The sequence below is a fragment of the Podarcis raffonei genome, chromosome 6, assembly GCF_027172205.1.
Source record: "Podarcis raffonei isolate rPodRaf1 chromosome 6, rPodRaf1.pri, whole genome shotgun sequence".
Taxonomy (NCBI): Eukaryota; Metazoa; Chordata; class Lepidosauria; order Squamata; family Lacertidae; genus Podarcis; species Podarcis raffonei.
In genome coordinates, this window is record NC_070607.1 from 25,629,464 (window position 1) to 25,642,321 (window position 12,858).

The 12,858-nt window shown below is 42.7% G+C and overlaps 1 protein-coding gene across 3 annotated transcripts in view; it reads right to left on the reverse strand.

Annotated features, from left to right (window-relative positions):
- The window catches only part of DPYD (dihydropyrimidine dehydrogenase), a 503,241-nt gene that overhangs the window by 128,658 nt on the left and 361,725 nt on the right, over nucleotides 1–12,858 (reverse strand). For all 3 annotated transcript variants that reach the window (XM_053391713.1, XM_053391712.1, XM_053391714.1), the window contains 2 exons: nucleotides 12,480–12,548; nucleotides 3,616–3,699 (listed from right to left, as the gene is read on the reverse strand). In XM_053391713.1, the coding sequence (XP_053247688.1) occupies nucleotides 3,616–3,699; nucleotides 12,480–12,548 (153 nt within the window). The remainder of the gene's footprint in view (nucleotides 1–3,615; nucleotides 3,700–12,479; nucleotides 12,549–12,858) is intronic.

The following is a 12,858-nucleotide window of genomic DNA, read 5'->3' on the forward strand; positions in this document are numbered from 1 at the left end:
TGGAAATACATCTTTATAAGCCTCGTGCACTGCAAACAAAAATTGATAACTGCTTCTTTAAGATTCAGAAGGGTCTCATGTCTCTTGCTTACTAGCTAGGCTCGTGTCCCTCTGAAATGTATTCCCCAGATCTGCTAGTGGAATTTTCCAAGTGAGATACTAGAGTAGGGCCTATTACTAAATGACTGGGCCCAAGACAAAGGTCACTGAAACATCACAGGTATTTAGCCTTGCCTTGCGGCTGCGATGCTTAAAGTCAGCTGGTCAATTTTATTTTTAACCCTTGACCTCATCTAGCCATAACAAATTCTTTCGAGGAACCATCAATCTTCAGTCCTTGCTAGGTTGTAATTATAGTTCCATCCAACATGGGATAAAGTGAGAGTCTGGATTTCTCCCATAGGGGGAACATTATTTCATTGGAAGGTACTGATATTTTCCCCAAGAATGAAAATTAGGGTCGTATATAGAGCATTAGTATATATACCTTAGTGCCACACTAGTGAATCAAACTATACACCGCACTATTCCTGAGACACTGAAAAGCAAAGCTGTGTGCGGTGCTCACAGAGAAGAAAAAGAAAGTCTGCAAGAAATCCAGTTTTATATGTGTGTCTGTGTTGCATATGGTGCATTTGAGTTCTTGTATAATGCACAAGTGGGAATGGGTGAAAATCGAGAAGCAGCAAGTTTGGATTAATTTTGTCATGCAAATTTTGTCATAAGATTCAAATCTCATTCAATGTTGGAGGCAGATAAGCGTTTGACCTTCAAACAAACTTCTAATTTTGCAGCGTATTGGGGGGTGGCGGGAGGGGGAGAAAAGGGACACAGATGGCCAGATGGATACTTTCTGATATAGGATGGAATGGCACACACACGCTATTCCACACACACACTCTCTCTCAAGGTTTTGTGTTTCTAGTCAAGGTAAATCCTGAAGGGGTTTTTCATCAAGATAGAAATTCAAGCTTTCCCCCCTCCCCCACCCATTTCTTTCTTTTGCATAAGCCGTTTCCAACCTGTGCCAGCAGGAATAATGTATGCAAGTACTGGAAGCCTCTTGAATGTGTAGTCAGTGGGGAACAGCCTGGCTACATGCGTTTTTACATATCTTCGAGCTACAGCGGAATCAAAGAGCCAACCGCTGAATTTCAGAGCCCAAGGCTATCCTGTGGATTTATAAGACCCCTTGAAGGAATCAGATCCATAAGCCAATAATATGCCAACATTATTATTATAAAAACATATATGTATATAACAGTAGTGGGTTTTGCTTCCCATATAAAGTGGATTTTTTAAAATTTTAATATTTTATACTCTTCTATTATCTTTTAAACAAGTTACTCATTTAAAAGTTATTTCACTGGCTCGGAGCATCGCATTATGGAAATCCAGTCGGTGTTAACTTACAATTTTCATCCTGAAGAATGCTGTGCACCCCAAAACACTTCCTGATTGTTTTTATTTGAATTCCTAAAGCGGTACATCCCATAAGCTTGGAACAACTTGCATTTCAGGTCCACTCTTCCTTGGTATAAACACACGTGTCACTTTCCTTTCCAACCTTCCCTTTTCCTGGCCCTTCCTTAAACAAGCAGGCATCTCCTTCTGAGGGGATGAATACCGTGACATTTCAGACAGATAGGTGCAGGGATTTTTGTGTGCAAGGAGAGTCTTCGAAGTTTTTAAGGGAGGGAAGAGATGCACACATACACATCGAGGATAAGCATACAACACAGAAGTAGCCCTAGCAAGTAATCTGCAAAATTTCAGGAGGATTGGTGCAGGGGCTTTTGTGCAATACTAGCTTCTAATATTGTGTGTGGGAGATGGCTACTTTGTTTTCTGCTCAGTTGGTTTCAGCTGGTAAGTCCCTTCTACATGTCTTCCAAAAGCACTGCGATTGGATGTGAAAAAGAGAGCTATGGTAAGATTATCTTCTGATTTGAAGCTATAGCCATCCATCACAAAATAAAAGCTCCACCTCTCGCTCCCTCCTGTCACATGGAGAGCTTCTGGAAATACGACAATGAAAGCTTCTAAAGATTTCCCCTAAATAATTGTTGTCCCTTTTCCAGGACTAAGGCCCGAGCAGGCTACGTTATGTAAGGTTTTAATTGGTGTTCTCATGTGTGGGGCGGTGGTGGCAATACTGATTTCTATCATTGTAATTTTATGGTTGTAAGGTGCATTTGAAAAGCTTTGTCTGGAAAAGCAGCACAGAAAAAATTTAAAACAACAGCAACAACCATCAGTCTGTTCTCTTAGACCTCTGAAGTGCTGATGTGGTCCAGAGGCTTTAGAAGAAGTCTGATTCATGCCCCTTGGGACACAATGTCACCTCAGAAGATCCTCAGATTTTTTCCAAGAGCTGTCCAATTTGACTCTCGGTTCAAGATTGATCAAAACAGAATGCACACCCCTAAAGAATACATGTAAATCTGAAAGAGTTCCTGAAGTGACTGACATGTTTAGCCATTTATAAACAATCTCCTTTACTAATATGAACATGTTCATGGAGAGCTCACACAATACATCAACATACTTTGTGAGTTTTTGTCCCCTAAAATGACATGGTGACAGTGTACCATGACACTGGAAAGTTGTCAGCAATACAGTCCAATACAATCCAAACAATACAAAATAAGAGGAGTGAGGCAACCTGTAAGTCACTGCCAAATAAACAGAAGGGCAGATACAGTCAAATGCTGGATCCCGAATGCTGAAAACCCAGAAGTAAATGCTCCGGTTTTTGAACGTTTTTCGGAAGCCGAATGTCCAACGCGGCTTCCACTTGAGTGCAGGAAGCTCCTGCAACCAATCGGAAGCTGTGCCTTGGTTGTCAAACATTTCAGAAGCCAAACGAGCTTCCAGGATGGATTACGTTCAACAACCGAGGTTTGACTGTAATTAATTCAATGTAAAGGATCCATGAAACAGTCAAGTCTCAGCAGGATGCCAATAAGGAGTCAGACCAGTTGGGCTTCCCGGATGAATCTGGGTGCTACAATTGAAAAGGCCCTGTCCTGCGCCCCCCACCAATTGGATTCTCAGCGGCCAAGGAATGTGGAGCAAGGCCTCAGGCACTGATAGTAGTGGATTGGAGTTTACAAGTGCAGGATTGGACCAGCAGGCATTCAGTTAACAGAATGACAAGCCTACCAGTTCAGAAGGAGCCTTATGTTGTCTCCTCGCCCAGCTTCTAATAGCCATAAAATGCCACGGCTGTAGCTAACCTTCTGTAAAACGCCTCTGAGCTCAAAATCGCTTGTACTGCATTTCCCCAGAGATGCTGGTCAACATTAAGAATGTATAAAGTACAATTCTCTCGGAGCATTTTGGCAACTATTTGTTATGATATTGCTTCCTGTCAAGCGCATAATGCAATTTTGTCTTCCATAAAAATAAACGCGCTCTCTGTGTGTGTGTGTGAAATCTCAGGCTCTTGTCATTTCCCACATTTCTGTCACTAAATATTTAAACAAGGGGAGGCCAGAGAATCCCAAGCTAGCAATCGGCTTCATGTAGTTTACCCCCCTAAGGTTAGACTACGAATGAAATGGTGCTGCATCATAGAGGAGACTTAAAAGAGATAGCCATTAAAAGCCTTACCTGCCCACAGGCTAGGCCCATGCCTCTCTCTCCCATGCCATGCGGACAGGATAAATTTAACTCCAGGGCATCCGCTCCAGAAGCCTGTATGACACACAAGAAAGAAAATATCAAATATTAACTGCCAAAATGGTACACCACTTCAGTGAAGGTAATTTCCCAAATGACAACCTGATGTGTAGATCTGTAACTCATGCCACATGTAATATCCCCACCCCCCACAGCCCATCAATATTTACTTTTCGTTTATGACTAATTCAGTGCAAAATGTAATTTGAAGAAACAAAACACAACAAACTTTTAAAGGGGTTACATTGCAAAAAAAAACCTATAATCTGACACAGAGAACTTTCGTTAACCTCTCTTTCCCCCTTCCAAAAATACCTCTGGAATCATGGCAGTTCTACTAATTGTACTGAATAATCGTATGAGTAATATGCTGAATAATGATAGAAGTCCGGACTGTATCACTTCATAATGCAGGTGAAAGGCCAGAAGTGTATGAAATGGTTGAACATTTCTTCCAAGTAAAATATATAGGGAACAGATGCAACAGAGAATAGTCTGTATTAAACCCTTCTCTCTGACAGACTTGTATTCTACATAGCCAGAATTTCTCACAATGGGTATTTTGTTAATTGTTTCAGATAACAGCTTATGGCTGGGGGTCTCCAAACACGGATAAATCCACTGCATTTGTTTGATGTTGGTTTGCTTGTAAAATAGAAACAATCTTAGAGGACGTTATTAATTCTGGAAACACATTAGGGTTCTGCAGAGAATGGACTTATTGGAGGATATAAACATACATGATACATATACCAGAAACTGTTACATAAAATCCAAGCTGGGAGGGGGCTGTGTCTAAAGACTATGCTAAAATCTAACCAAATGCAATTTGAGCTTTTCCACTGCAAGCCCCCTCTTTGGGCTTAAATTGCCCCAGTCTTCCCTTGGGGGTCCATTCCTCACCGTTTATTATCAGGAGCACAGAGCTCCCAATCCTGGAAATATGCAGATGAGTTGCACGGTGCAGTGAAGTATGAGCAAAACAACATGTCAAGAAGGTTTGCGGATCCGACGGCAGTGTGAAAGAGGGATTGCTACTCATGGCTTGTTCATGCATTCCTCCGGAGATCAGCTATACCATTAGGTAGAGTGGGGCAGCCACCTAAGGCAGCAGGTGCTAGGGAGTATGAAGTGGGGCAAGGTGTTTGAAGGCAGATCTGTGAGTTCCAAGTGGCCTGGTCTGTGCATCCTTAGAGAAGCATCTCACCAGGTGAGATGGAAGCAGCTCCTATCCTAGTTTCCCAGCAGGTAAGGCAGGAAGATCAGTGCAGTGCAGATGCACCAGCAGGAAGGCTGGATTGGCTCTGACAGTGCATTTGCTGCTGTGGCAACAATGACCCACTGGCCAGGAAGCTATCTCCACCTCACCAGTCACTGCTACACCATTAGCTAGCCTGTGGTCCTTGGCTTTCAACGGAGAACAGAATCCAGTTGCCAGCACTGAAGTTAAGATTCATCTGCATCCGGTTGACTTTTGTAAATGGAATTTTGGGGTTGGGTACCTTGTCCTTTGACTTGGATAGCAAAATGTTTTGGGCCAACCTTGCTCACCTTTGCCACTGGTGAATATACATACATATATATAAATGCTATGGTTTTCCCAGTAGTGATGTATGGAAGTGAGAGCTGGACCATAAAGAAGGCTGATCACCGAAGAATTGATGCTTTTGAATTATGGTGCTGGAGGAGACTCTTGAGAGTCCCATGGGCTGCAAGAAGATCAAACCTATCCATTCTGAAGGAAATCAGCCCTGTGTGCTCACTGGAAGGACAGATCGTGAAGCTGAGGCTCCAATACTTTGGCTACCTCATGAGAAGAGAAGACTCTCTGGAAAAGACCCTGATGTTGGGAAAGATTGAGGGCATTAGGAGAAAGGGACGGCAGACGATGAGATGGTTGGACAGTGTTCTCGAAGCTACCAGCATGAGTTTGACCAAACTGCGGGAGGCAGTGGAAGACAGAAGTGCCTGGCGTGCTCTGGTCCATGGGGTCACGAAGAGTCGGACACGACTAAATGACTAAACAACAACAACAACAAAAATATATATATATTTGCATTGTTTTAAAAATACCCCTGATAAATCTGTTTGACAAAGGAGTCGCAGTGGGATAAAATGAAGCATGAATGATGTGCACCCGTGCATCAGAGAAATCAAAAGATCCCTGCACTGGTTTCTGGATTTGCACACTGAGAAAGGTTTCATGGAACTAATCTCCCTTCCAAGATCTGGTGGTGGTAGCAAATTTTCCTCTATGTGTTTAGTTCTTGAGCTCCCTCACCCCTCCACCAGTATGCACAAGTGCATCACATGAATGGGGAGAAAGCAGATATGGTTGGCAATAAAATCTCATGATCACTTGAGGAAATCTCAGCAGCTGCAAGTCATAAGGATTGTGGCTGCTAATGAAACCTGCTATCCCTTTTCACAAAATGTGTTTTGTCCAAGGAAGGTGCTGAATTCAAAGTATATTGTTTGAATTGATCCTTAATCCCATTTAGGGTTCGTGGGCCAGGCTTCGAGGTAGGCCTCATCACAGAATAAATAATTATAATTGAGCTGCCCAATATTTGACTGTCTATCTAAAGGTTAGCAAAAGTCATTTAAGCCAAGGATCTGATGGCAAACACTCTTGCTGTTGATTCCAAAGTGAAGTCAAGAAAAGCGCACTGAGAATATGGGAGCAAGCAAGAGAGAAAGAAGTCGGCTAAACTTCTTTAAAGGTCACATTTAATTGTGAGACAGGAAATAGGTCTTATATTATCTGAACACTTTCCCAATTGTTGTGAATTATGAAGGAACAGCAGGTCTACTGTTAAAAGACTTGGGCCACGAAAATCTTTATTCAAGTCTCAAGTAAGAGAGAAACCTGGTGATTTCCAGAGAATTAAGGTGTGGACTTCAGGAAATCTGTGCTCGAAATGAAATATGTTATCTTCGCCATTCAAGACACCATTAAAACAGGTCTAGCCCACCTAAGTAAATGCTCCTGCTCAGATGCTTATAACTCCACACAAAGAAGAAGGGCAAAAGCAAAAATCTACCCCTTTGTCCCAAATTAAAAGCCCCAGGACATTATGTGGAGAATGTTGGTTCCTCAAGGCTGCATTTTAGAGGCTGCTTTGAAGTCAGGCAGCAACAAATGTGAAATGAAAGCGCAACAGAATTGTCTTGAGTTCAGGCTTGAACCTTCAGAACACAATTAGAATATCTTATCACCTGAGCCACAGACGGCATGGCCTCCTCAGGCTATTAGTCTCCTCAGGAAACTGCATCTGTGTGCCATAATAGATGTAACTTTAACTGCAGGCAAGCATGGAACTGTAGTTTTTAAAATCCCAATAGTTGCTGCAGGAGTGTGTGTGAACAGGAATGAGAAATGTGCACAGAAGATGCAGCAACATCTTCCATAGTGCTTCACGAGGGGAATCTTAACGTACACATGCAGCAGAATTTATTCCTAGGCGAAGGGAAGGAGCATGTGAGAAGGGGTGGAATCTGGTTGTACTTAAATGGCCAGGGCTGTTCCAGTCACAAAACAACCACCCCAGACCAAAAAATTCTGAAGTATATCTCTTAATTGAATTCAGAAACAAAGGATCAACCCATGCAATGGAGGCTCCTGCAAACCTTTAGGGTGCTTTTTTAAAAAAAAAGAAAGAAAGAAAAAGTGCCAGAGGTCACCATGAACTTCTCCCTTCTTCTCTTAGAATGGCAGCTGAGGGGTGCTGGAACTGAGTTCCAGCTGGAAAAAAGCCCTGAGCTTTAGAACCTGTTTAGAATAAATGGTTTTATGTAACTTGCTGTAATGGGAATTGGGGGTTGCTCGTGCGTAAGTTGCCGCCACTCTCGGCGAGGTTGCCTGGATAAACCTTTCCCTGGCTGGACAGTCCTGATTCCGCGTCTGTCTCAGTCACTGGCAGAATCCGTCAGTGGGCGTTTCCTGAACTTCTTCCAACATAAAAGTTCCTTGACGGATAGTCTCCGCCTTGCCTCCCTGTGCGGAAGTCTTCTGCGCAGGGTGGATGTGGGCAGCGGAGGACCCGTGCTCTCCCCACTGGTCTCTGGCAAAGAGTCCTGGAGCCATCTCTCCGAAGCCCGCCTCTGCCCGCCTTTCTCCCTGGTGTAACGCTGATTTCCTTCCCCAGCCGATGAGTCCCCTCTCTCCCTGCTGGGCCCTTCTCCGGCATCGCTTGGGAGCCCTTCCTCCACTCCTGGCTGCGATGGCAGTTCCCTGACACTTGCTTTTAATGGTTTTTAATTTGGTGTTTTAAATGAATATTTTAGACTGCCTACTGTAAACCACTTAAGAGGACTTTTGTCCTAGGAAGCGGTATATAAATTTTGTAATACACCCTTGAAATCTACTCCTTTTTAATTACTGAAGGTGCAGGGACACCATTTTCTGTTGTAGCTGTCGCCCTTATTAGTAGATACTGATCTCAATACAAGGCAAACTCAATACAAGACAAAGCAACTGTGGATTTGGTGAATGGTTCTGCAGCAGTTCTAGCCTTATCAGAGTCAGCGGTATTGCGATAGAGTAAGTGGTTTAAGAGTCAAAGCGGGGAGAGGGGGATAGCTTCAGTCAGTATTACACATACTTTCTGATTTAGCAAAGCAGGAAAAACCAATCTTCGTGTGCTTTAAAATTATTACTTAGGCAAGGTTAAAATCTGGTTTGCATTTTGTTGTTTCTGAGCGACAGGAGTGACTTTTGCCTGCTGTGTGGCCATGGTTCAGAAACTCTAAAGAGACCTATCAGAAGAAATGCTATCCATCATTTTCCTCAAGCGTTCCCCTTCCTGTTGAGCTTCACAACCTATGCATGTGGGCTTGTTGTTATTTTTGTTATTTACTTCCATGACAGGTTGACCTTTAGTGTACATGGCTGGCCTCCTATGGAGACCTGACTGCATCTCCTCTAGGGCTTATGCACCTTGGAAGGTCACAAGTATTTGGCAGGGAGAGGGTTGTTTTCTTTCTTCTATTTTTTAAAAAGATGTTTCTCATGTAGGCCATAACCTGTGGGGCAATGTTGAGAATTTGCAAAATAAGAATGGTTTTATCAGTTCTAGAAAAACAATAACCGAGAAGTAATAATTGAGAAGGGAAAAACCTGTCACGCTTAAAAAAAAAATATTAAGACCAAATGAAGAAGAAGAGGAGGAGTTTGGATTTGATATCCTACTTTATCACTACCCTAAGGAGTCTCAAAGCGGCTAAGAATCTCCTTTCCCTTTCCTCCCCCACAACAAACACTCTGTGAGGTGAGTGGGGCTGAGAGAGTTCAGAGAAGTGTGACTAGCCCAAGGTCACCCAGCAGCTGCATGTGGAGGAGCGGGGAATCGAACCCCGTTCACCAGATTACGAGTCCACTGCTCTTAACCACTACACCACACTGGCTCCTTACGAGTCCACTGCTCGTATGGAATGATATACATGACCAGTTAAAAACTGCTGAAGCAGAATTTCACAAAGTATACTCTCCATTCATTTCAGAAGAAGAGGAACTTGAACAGCAGGGATGAGGACCGAGGGCCCTCCAGATGTTGGACTACAATTCCCGTCGTTCTGACCATGGTGGCTGGGGTTGATGGAGATCAGAGTTCAACCACAACTGGGTTCCTAATCCCTGTTGCACAATACCAACATTTATGGATGTAAACAGTGGAGACCTTTTTAGATTTAATAAGGAAAGATGGGAAAATGAGATTTAGCAGTGCATCCCAGGCACTCAATCGGAAGCCGTGGAAGCCGCGTTGGACGTTCGAATTCCAAAAAACGTTCGAAAACCGGAACACTCACTTCCAGGTTTGCGGCATTCAGGAGCCAAAACGTTTGAGTCGCAAGGCGTTCGAGAACCAAGGTGTATTTGTTCTGAGCACTTTCCTATTTATATCTCCTAATTACTACAATAGGGACGCGGGTGGCGCTGTGGGTAAAAGCCTCAGTGCCTAGGACTTGCCGATTGAAAGGTCGGCGGTTCGAATCCCCGCGGCGGGGTGCGCTCCCGTTGCTCGGTCCCAGCGCCTGCCAACCTAGCAGTTTGAAAGCACCCTTGGGTGCAAGTAGATAAATAGGGACCGCTTACTGGCGGAAAGGTAAACGGCGTTTCCGTGTGCTGCGCTGGGTTGCCAGATGCAGCTTTGTCACACTGGCCACGTGACCCGGAAGTGTCTCCGGACAGCGCTGGCCCCCGGCCTCTTAAGTGAGATGGGCGCACAACCCTAGAGTCGGACACGACTGGCCCGTACGGGCAGGGGTACCTTTACCTTTACCTAATCACTACAATAACTTTATCAATATAAAAAATTATAATATTTTTACAACTACTTTGATCAAATTTGAATTTTCATGGGAGTATATATATATGATCGATATGCAAAAATAGTAAGAGGCAGAAAATTAAACCGTAGAAAAAACACATTTTAAATGCTTTGGTGACTAAGAATGTCTTGATCTGACATCTAAAAGCTTGCATCATAAGTGCTAGGCATACCTTCCCAAAGAGGGCATTCCAGTCAAGGTGCTACCACTGAAAAGGCCCTCTCCTTTGTAGTTACATAGCACACTTCCTATAAGGAAGGTACTTGGAACAGGGTCTCAGCAGAATATCTTCAGGCAAGAGTAGACTGGTGTGGGAAGACACAACACACTGCCTCAGGTATTTGGGTCCCATGCCATTCAAGGCTTTAAAGGTTAAGCAACTGCACCTTGAATTCAGCAAACTATTTAAAAATGAATCTAGTTTTGAAGCAATGAGACATGCACCCTTTGCATTTGCCCTGACCCAGCTAGGGCCCTTTCATGTGTGGGGGTGAAATTATTCCTCCAAGTGAATGTTGCACGTGTAATTTCATAGCCGAATCCACTAACCAGGGCTGTGAATGCTTTACTCTGGTAATATATTCCTAATGCAGATTATCAGCTGTTTAGGATGGGGAGTGGGACAACTGCTCAATTCTTCACTGGAGCTGTGATGAAGAAAACAATCATTTCGTAAAACTGTTATCGTTTTGACGATTCCATTTTCTTTTGAGCCTATAGCCTAGCTAAACTGAAAGGGCCTTTTCTTGCCTGCTAGTTGTTTTCAGGTACTGCATATAGCAAATGTTCCTTTTGCAACACCGAAAAAATATAAACTATTAGACTCAATGGTGGCCATTGTATGCAGGAAAAGAGAATTGGCTAGGAATGGCAATAGTGGTTAATCTTGAATTGTTTTGTAGACAGATGAAAGACGGTATTGGGAGGCAGTTAATGCATACGAAAATTAGTCAAAGCCTTCATAAAGAAATATATTGAAAAAATGATTATATGTAATTACATGATATTATGACGAAGCCTGATCTGAAGAGCTACATGGTTTTGATTGGTTCAGGATGGTGACATTGGATTGCAACTGTTAAGATCGCTGCGATCCTTTGATTGGTAAAATGAAACGGCGTGTGTAATCTAGAAGTGTATAAGAAACATTGCTTTGGATTATGCTCTTAGCAGCCTCCTCCTCATTTTCGAGGCCGACCCTATCCAATTAAGGGCCATCATTTTACTTGCAGCCTGCATCCTTTTATTTTGGGTTTCTGGGAGGGATAACGCCAGTCTAGGAACACCTTTTAAATTTCTCCAACAGCTGCACACTTGTAGATTTGGATTAGGTCCTAATATTTCACTTTATTTCTCCAAGGACCTGCAGTTTCATTACTGTGCGAGATTAAAACGGTACACTCAGCAGAATCAAACGGCAACATTTTTCCTGTCCCGTATCATTTGACACTGCAGATGGCAGAGTCCGTATTTTGATGCTCCTCTGTGGTTTGCTTGTTTTTTAATCGTACCTACTCATGGGGGGGGGGGGAGAACATCAAGGGGAAGACTAAGCCTGAGTCCTCCGCCACACACGAGCTTTTGATGTACAGGAAAGCTCCCTCCATGCTCCCCATCGATGTATTCAAGTGTGCAAACCCCACCTGTAGTCTGCAGTGAAACAGTCCAGGGGAAAAAAATTACCACTTGAATATCTAGAGTTCTGGGAAAGAGTAGACAGATTTGCAGCATCATTTATAATTTCAGCGCACACATTGATGCACGCAATGCATCTTTCAGCCTATATATTACTGCCTTAATAAAGTATTTCTTGCATAACCTTGATAAACCTTGCTTTAAAGAGAGAGAGAGAGAGAGCTAAAATTCCAGGTGCTTGACCAAGATGTTTTCATTTGTACAAGTAGGTATTTATTTTATAGGAAAACCAACAAACTGCCATTATGTACAATAGCTTTTGTGCCACCGCCACTTTTTCCCCTCCCTTTTGCAAATCTGTCTTAGAAGCAGAACAGCATTAAATGAGCCTTTTATACTTTAAATATTCAAGAGTTTTATATTCAAAATTTCTTCTGGTGCTGTCAAACTAGAGTGCCTGAAGGCAAGGTAAGATCAAGTTAGGTTCTCAAAGGTAGAATTAAATTTTATCAGGGCATCCATCATAATATGCGGGTTGCTTAAAATGCAAATAAAAAGTGTAGAGATTCAAAGGCTAAAGAATTTTCAGGTAGAATGCAAAGTCCAGGGGACCGCTTCTATGCAACAGAGTCATTTAATTTACATTTCTATCATTTTAATGAAAACACAGAAGAAACAAGCAATAATGGATATGTCTTAAGCTCTCGGTTTTTTGGTTGGAATTTCCTTTCTTTCGCAATCTCTCTCATGGAATAAAAAAATAAAAAGGGTAAGAGAGAGGAAGGGGAGGAGAGGGAATAGGATGAGAAAGCATATTAAGAGGCCATTACCTCAGCCACTTTGGAAAGTTCAGTCCAATCGTCTTTATTATAGCTGCACATGATACTGGCGATGACAATCTGAAAAGATAAGTATTGGTTTATACAATGCTGTATTCCTGAATAATTCCTTCTGCATATATTGCAATGTTTCTGCTTCTAACCCTCTTCTGATCCTATTTTATTGTTATAACTGCAATACAGCAGTCTTTGGGATTTATTTATTTTTAAAAACTCATTGTGATAAAAGCCAATGAATGTTGGGCATGAATGGGATTGGGAGGCACTGTGGGGCAAGTAACAATCTTCCAGCACAACCAACCTGAAATCAGATGGCTGTTTAACACCCCCTCCCCAACAATTCCTCAACTCTTTGGCCTTTTTCATTGGA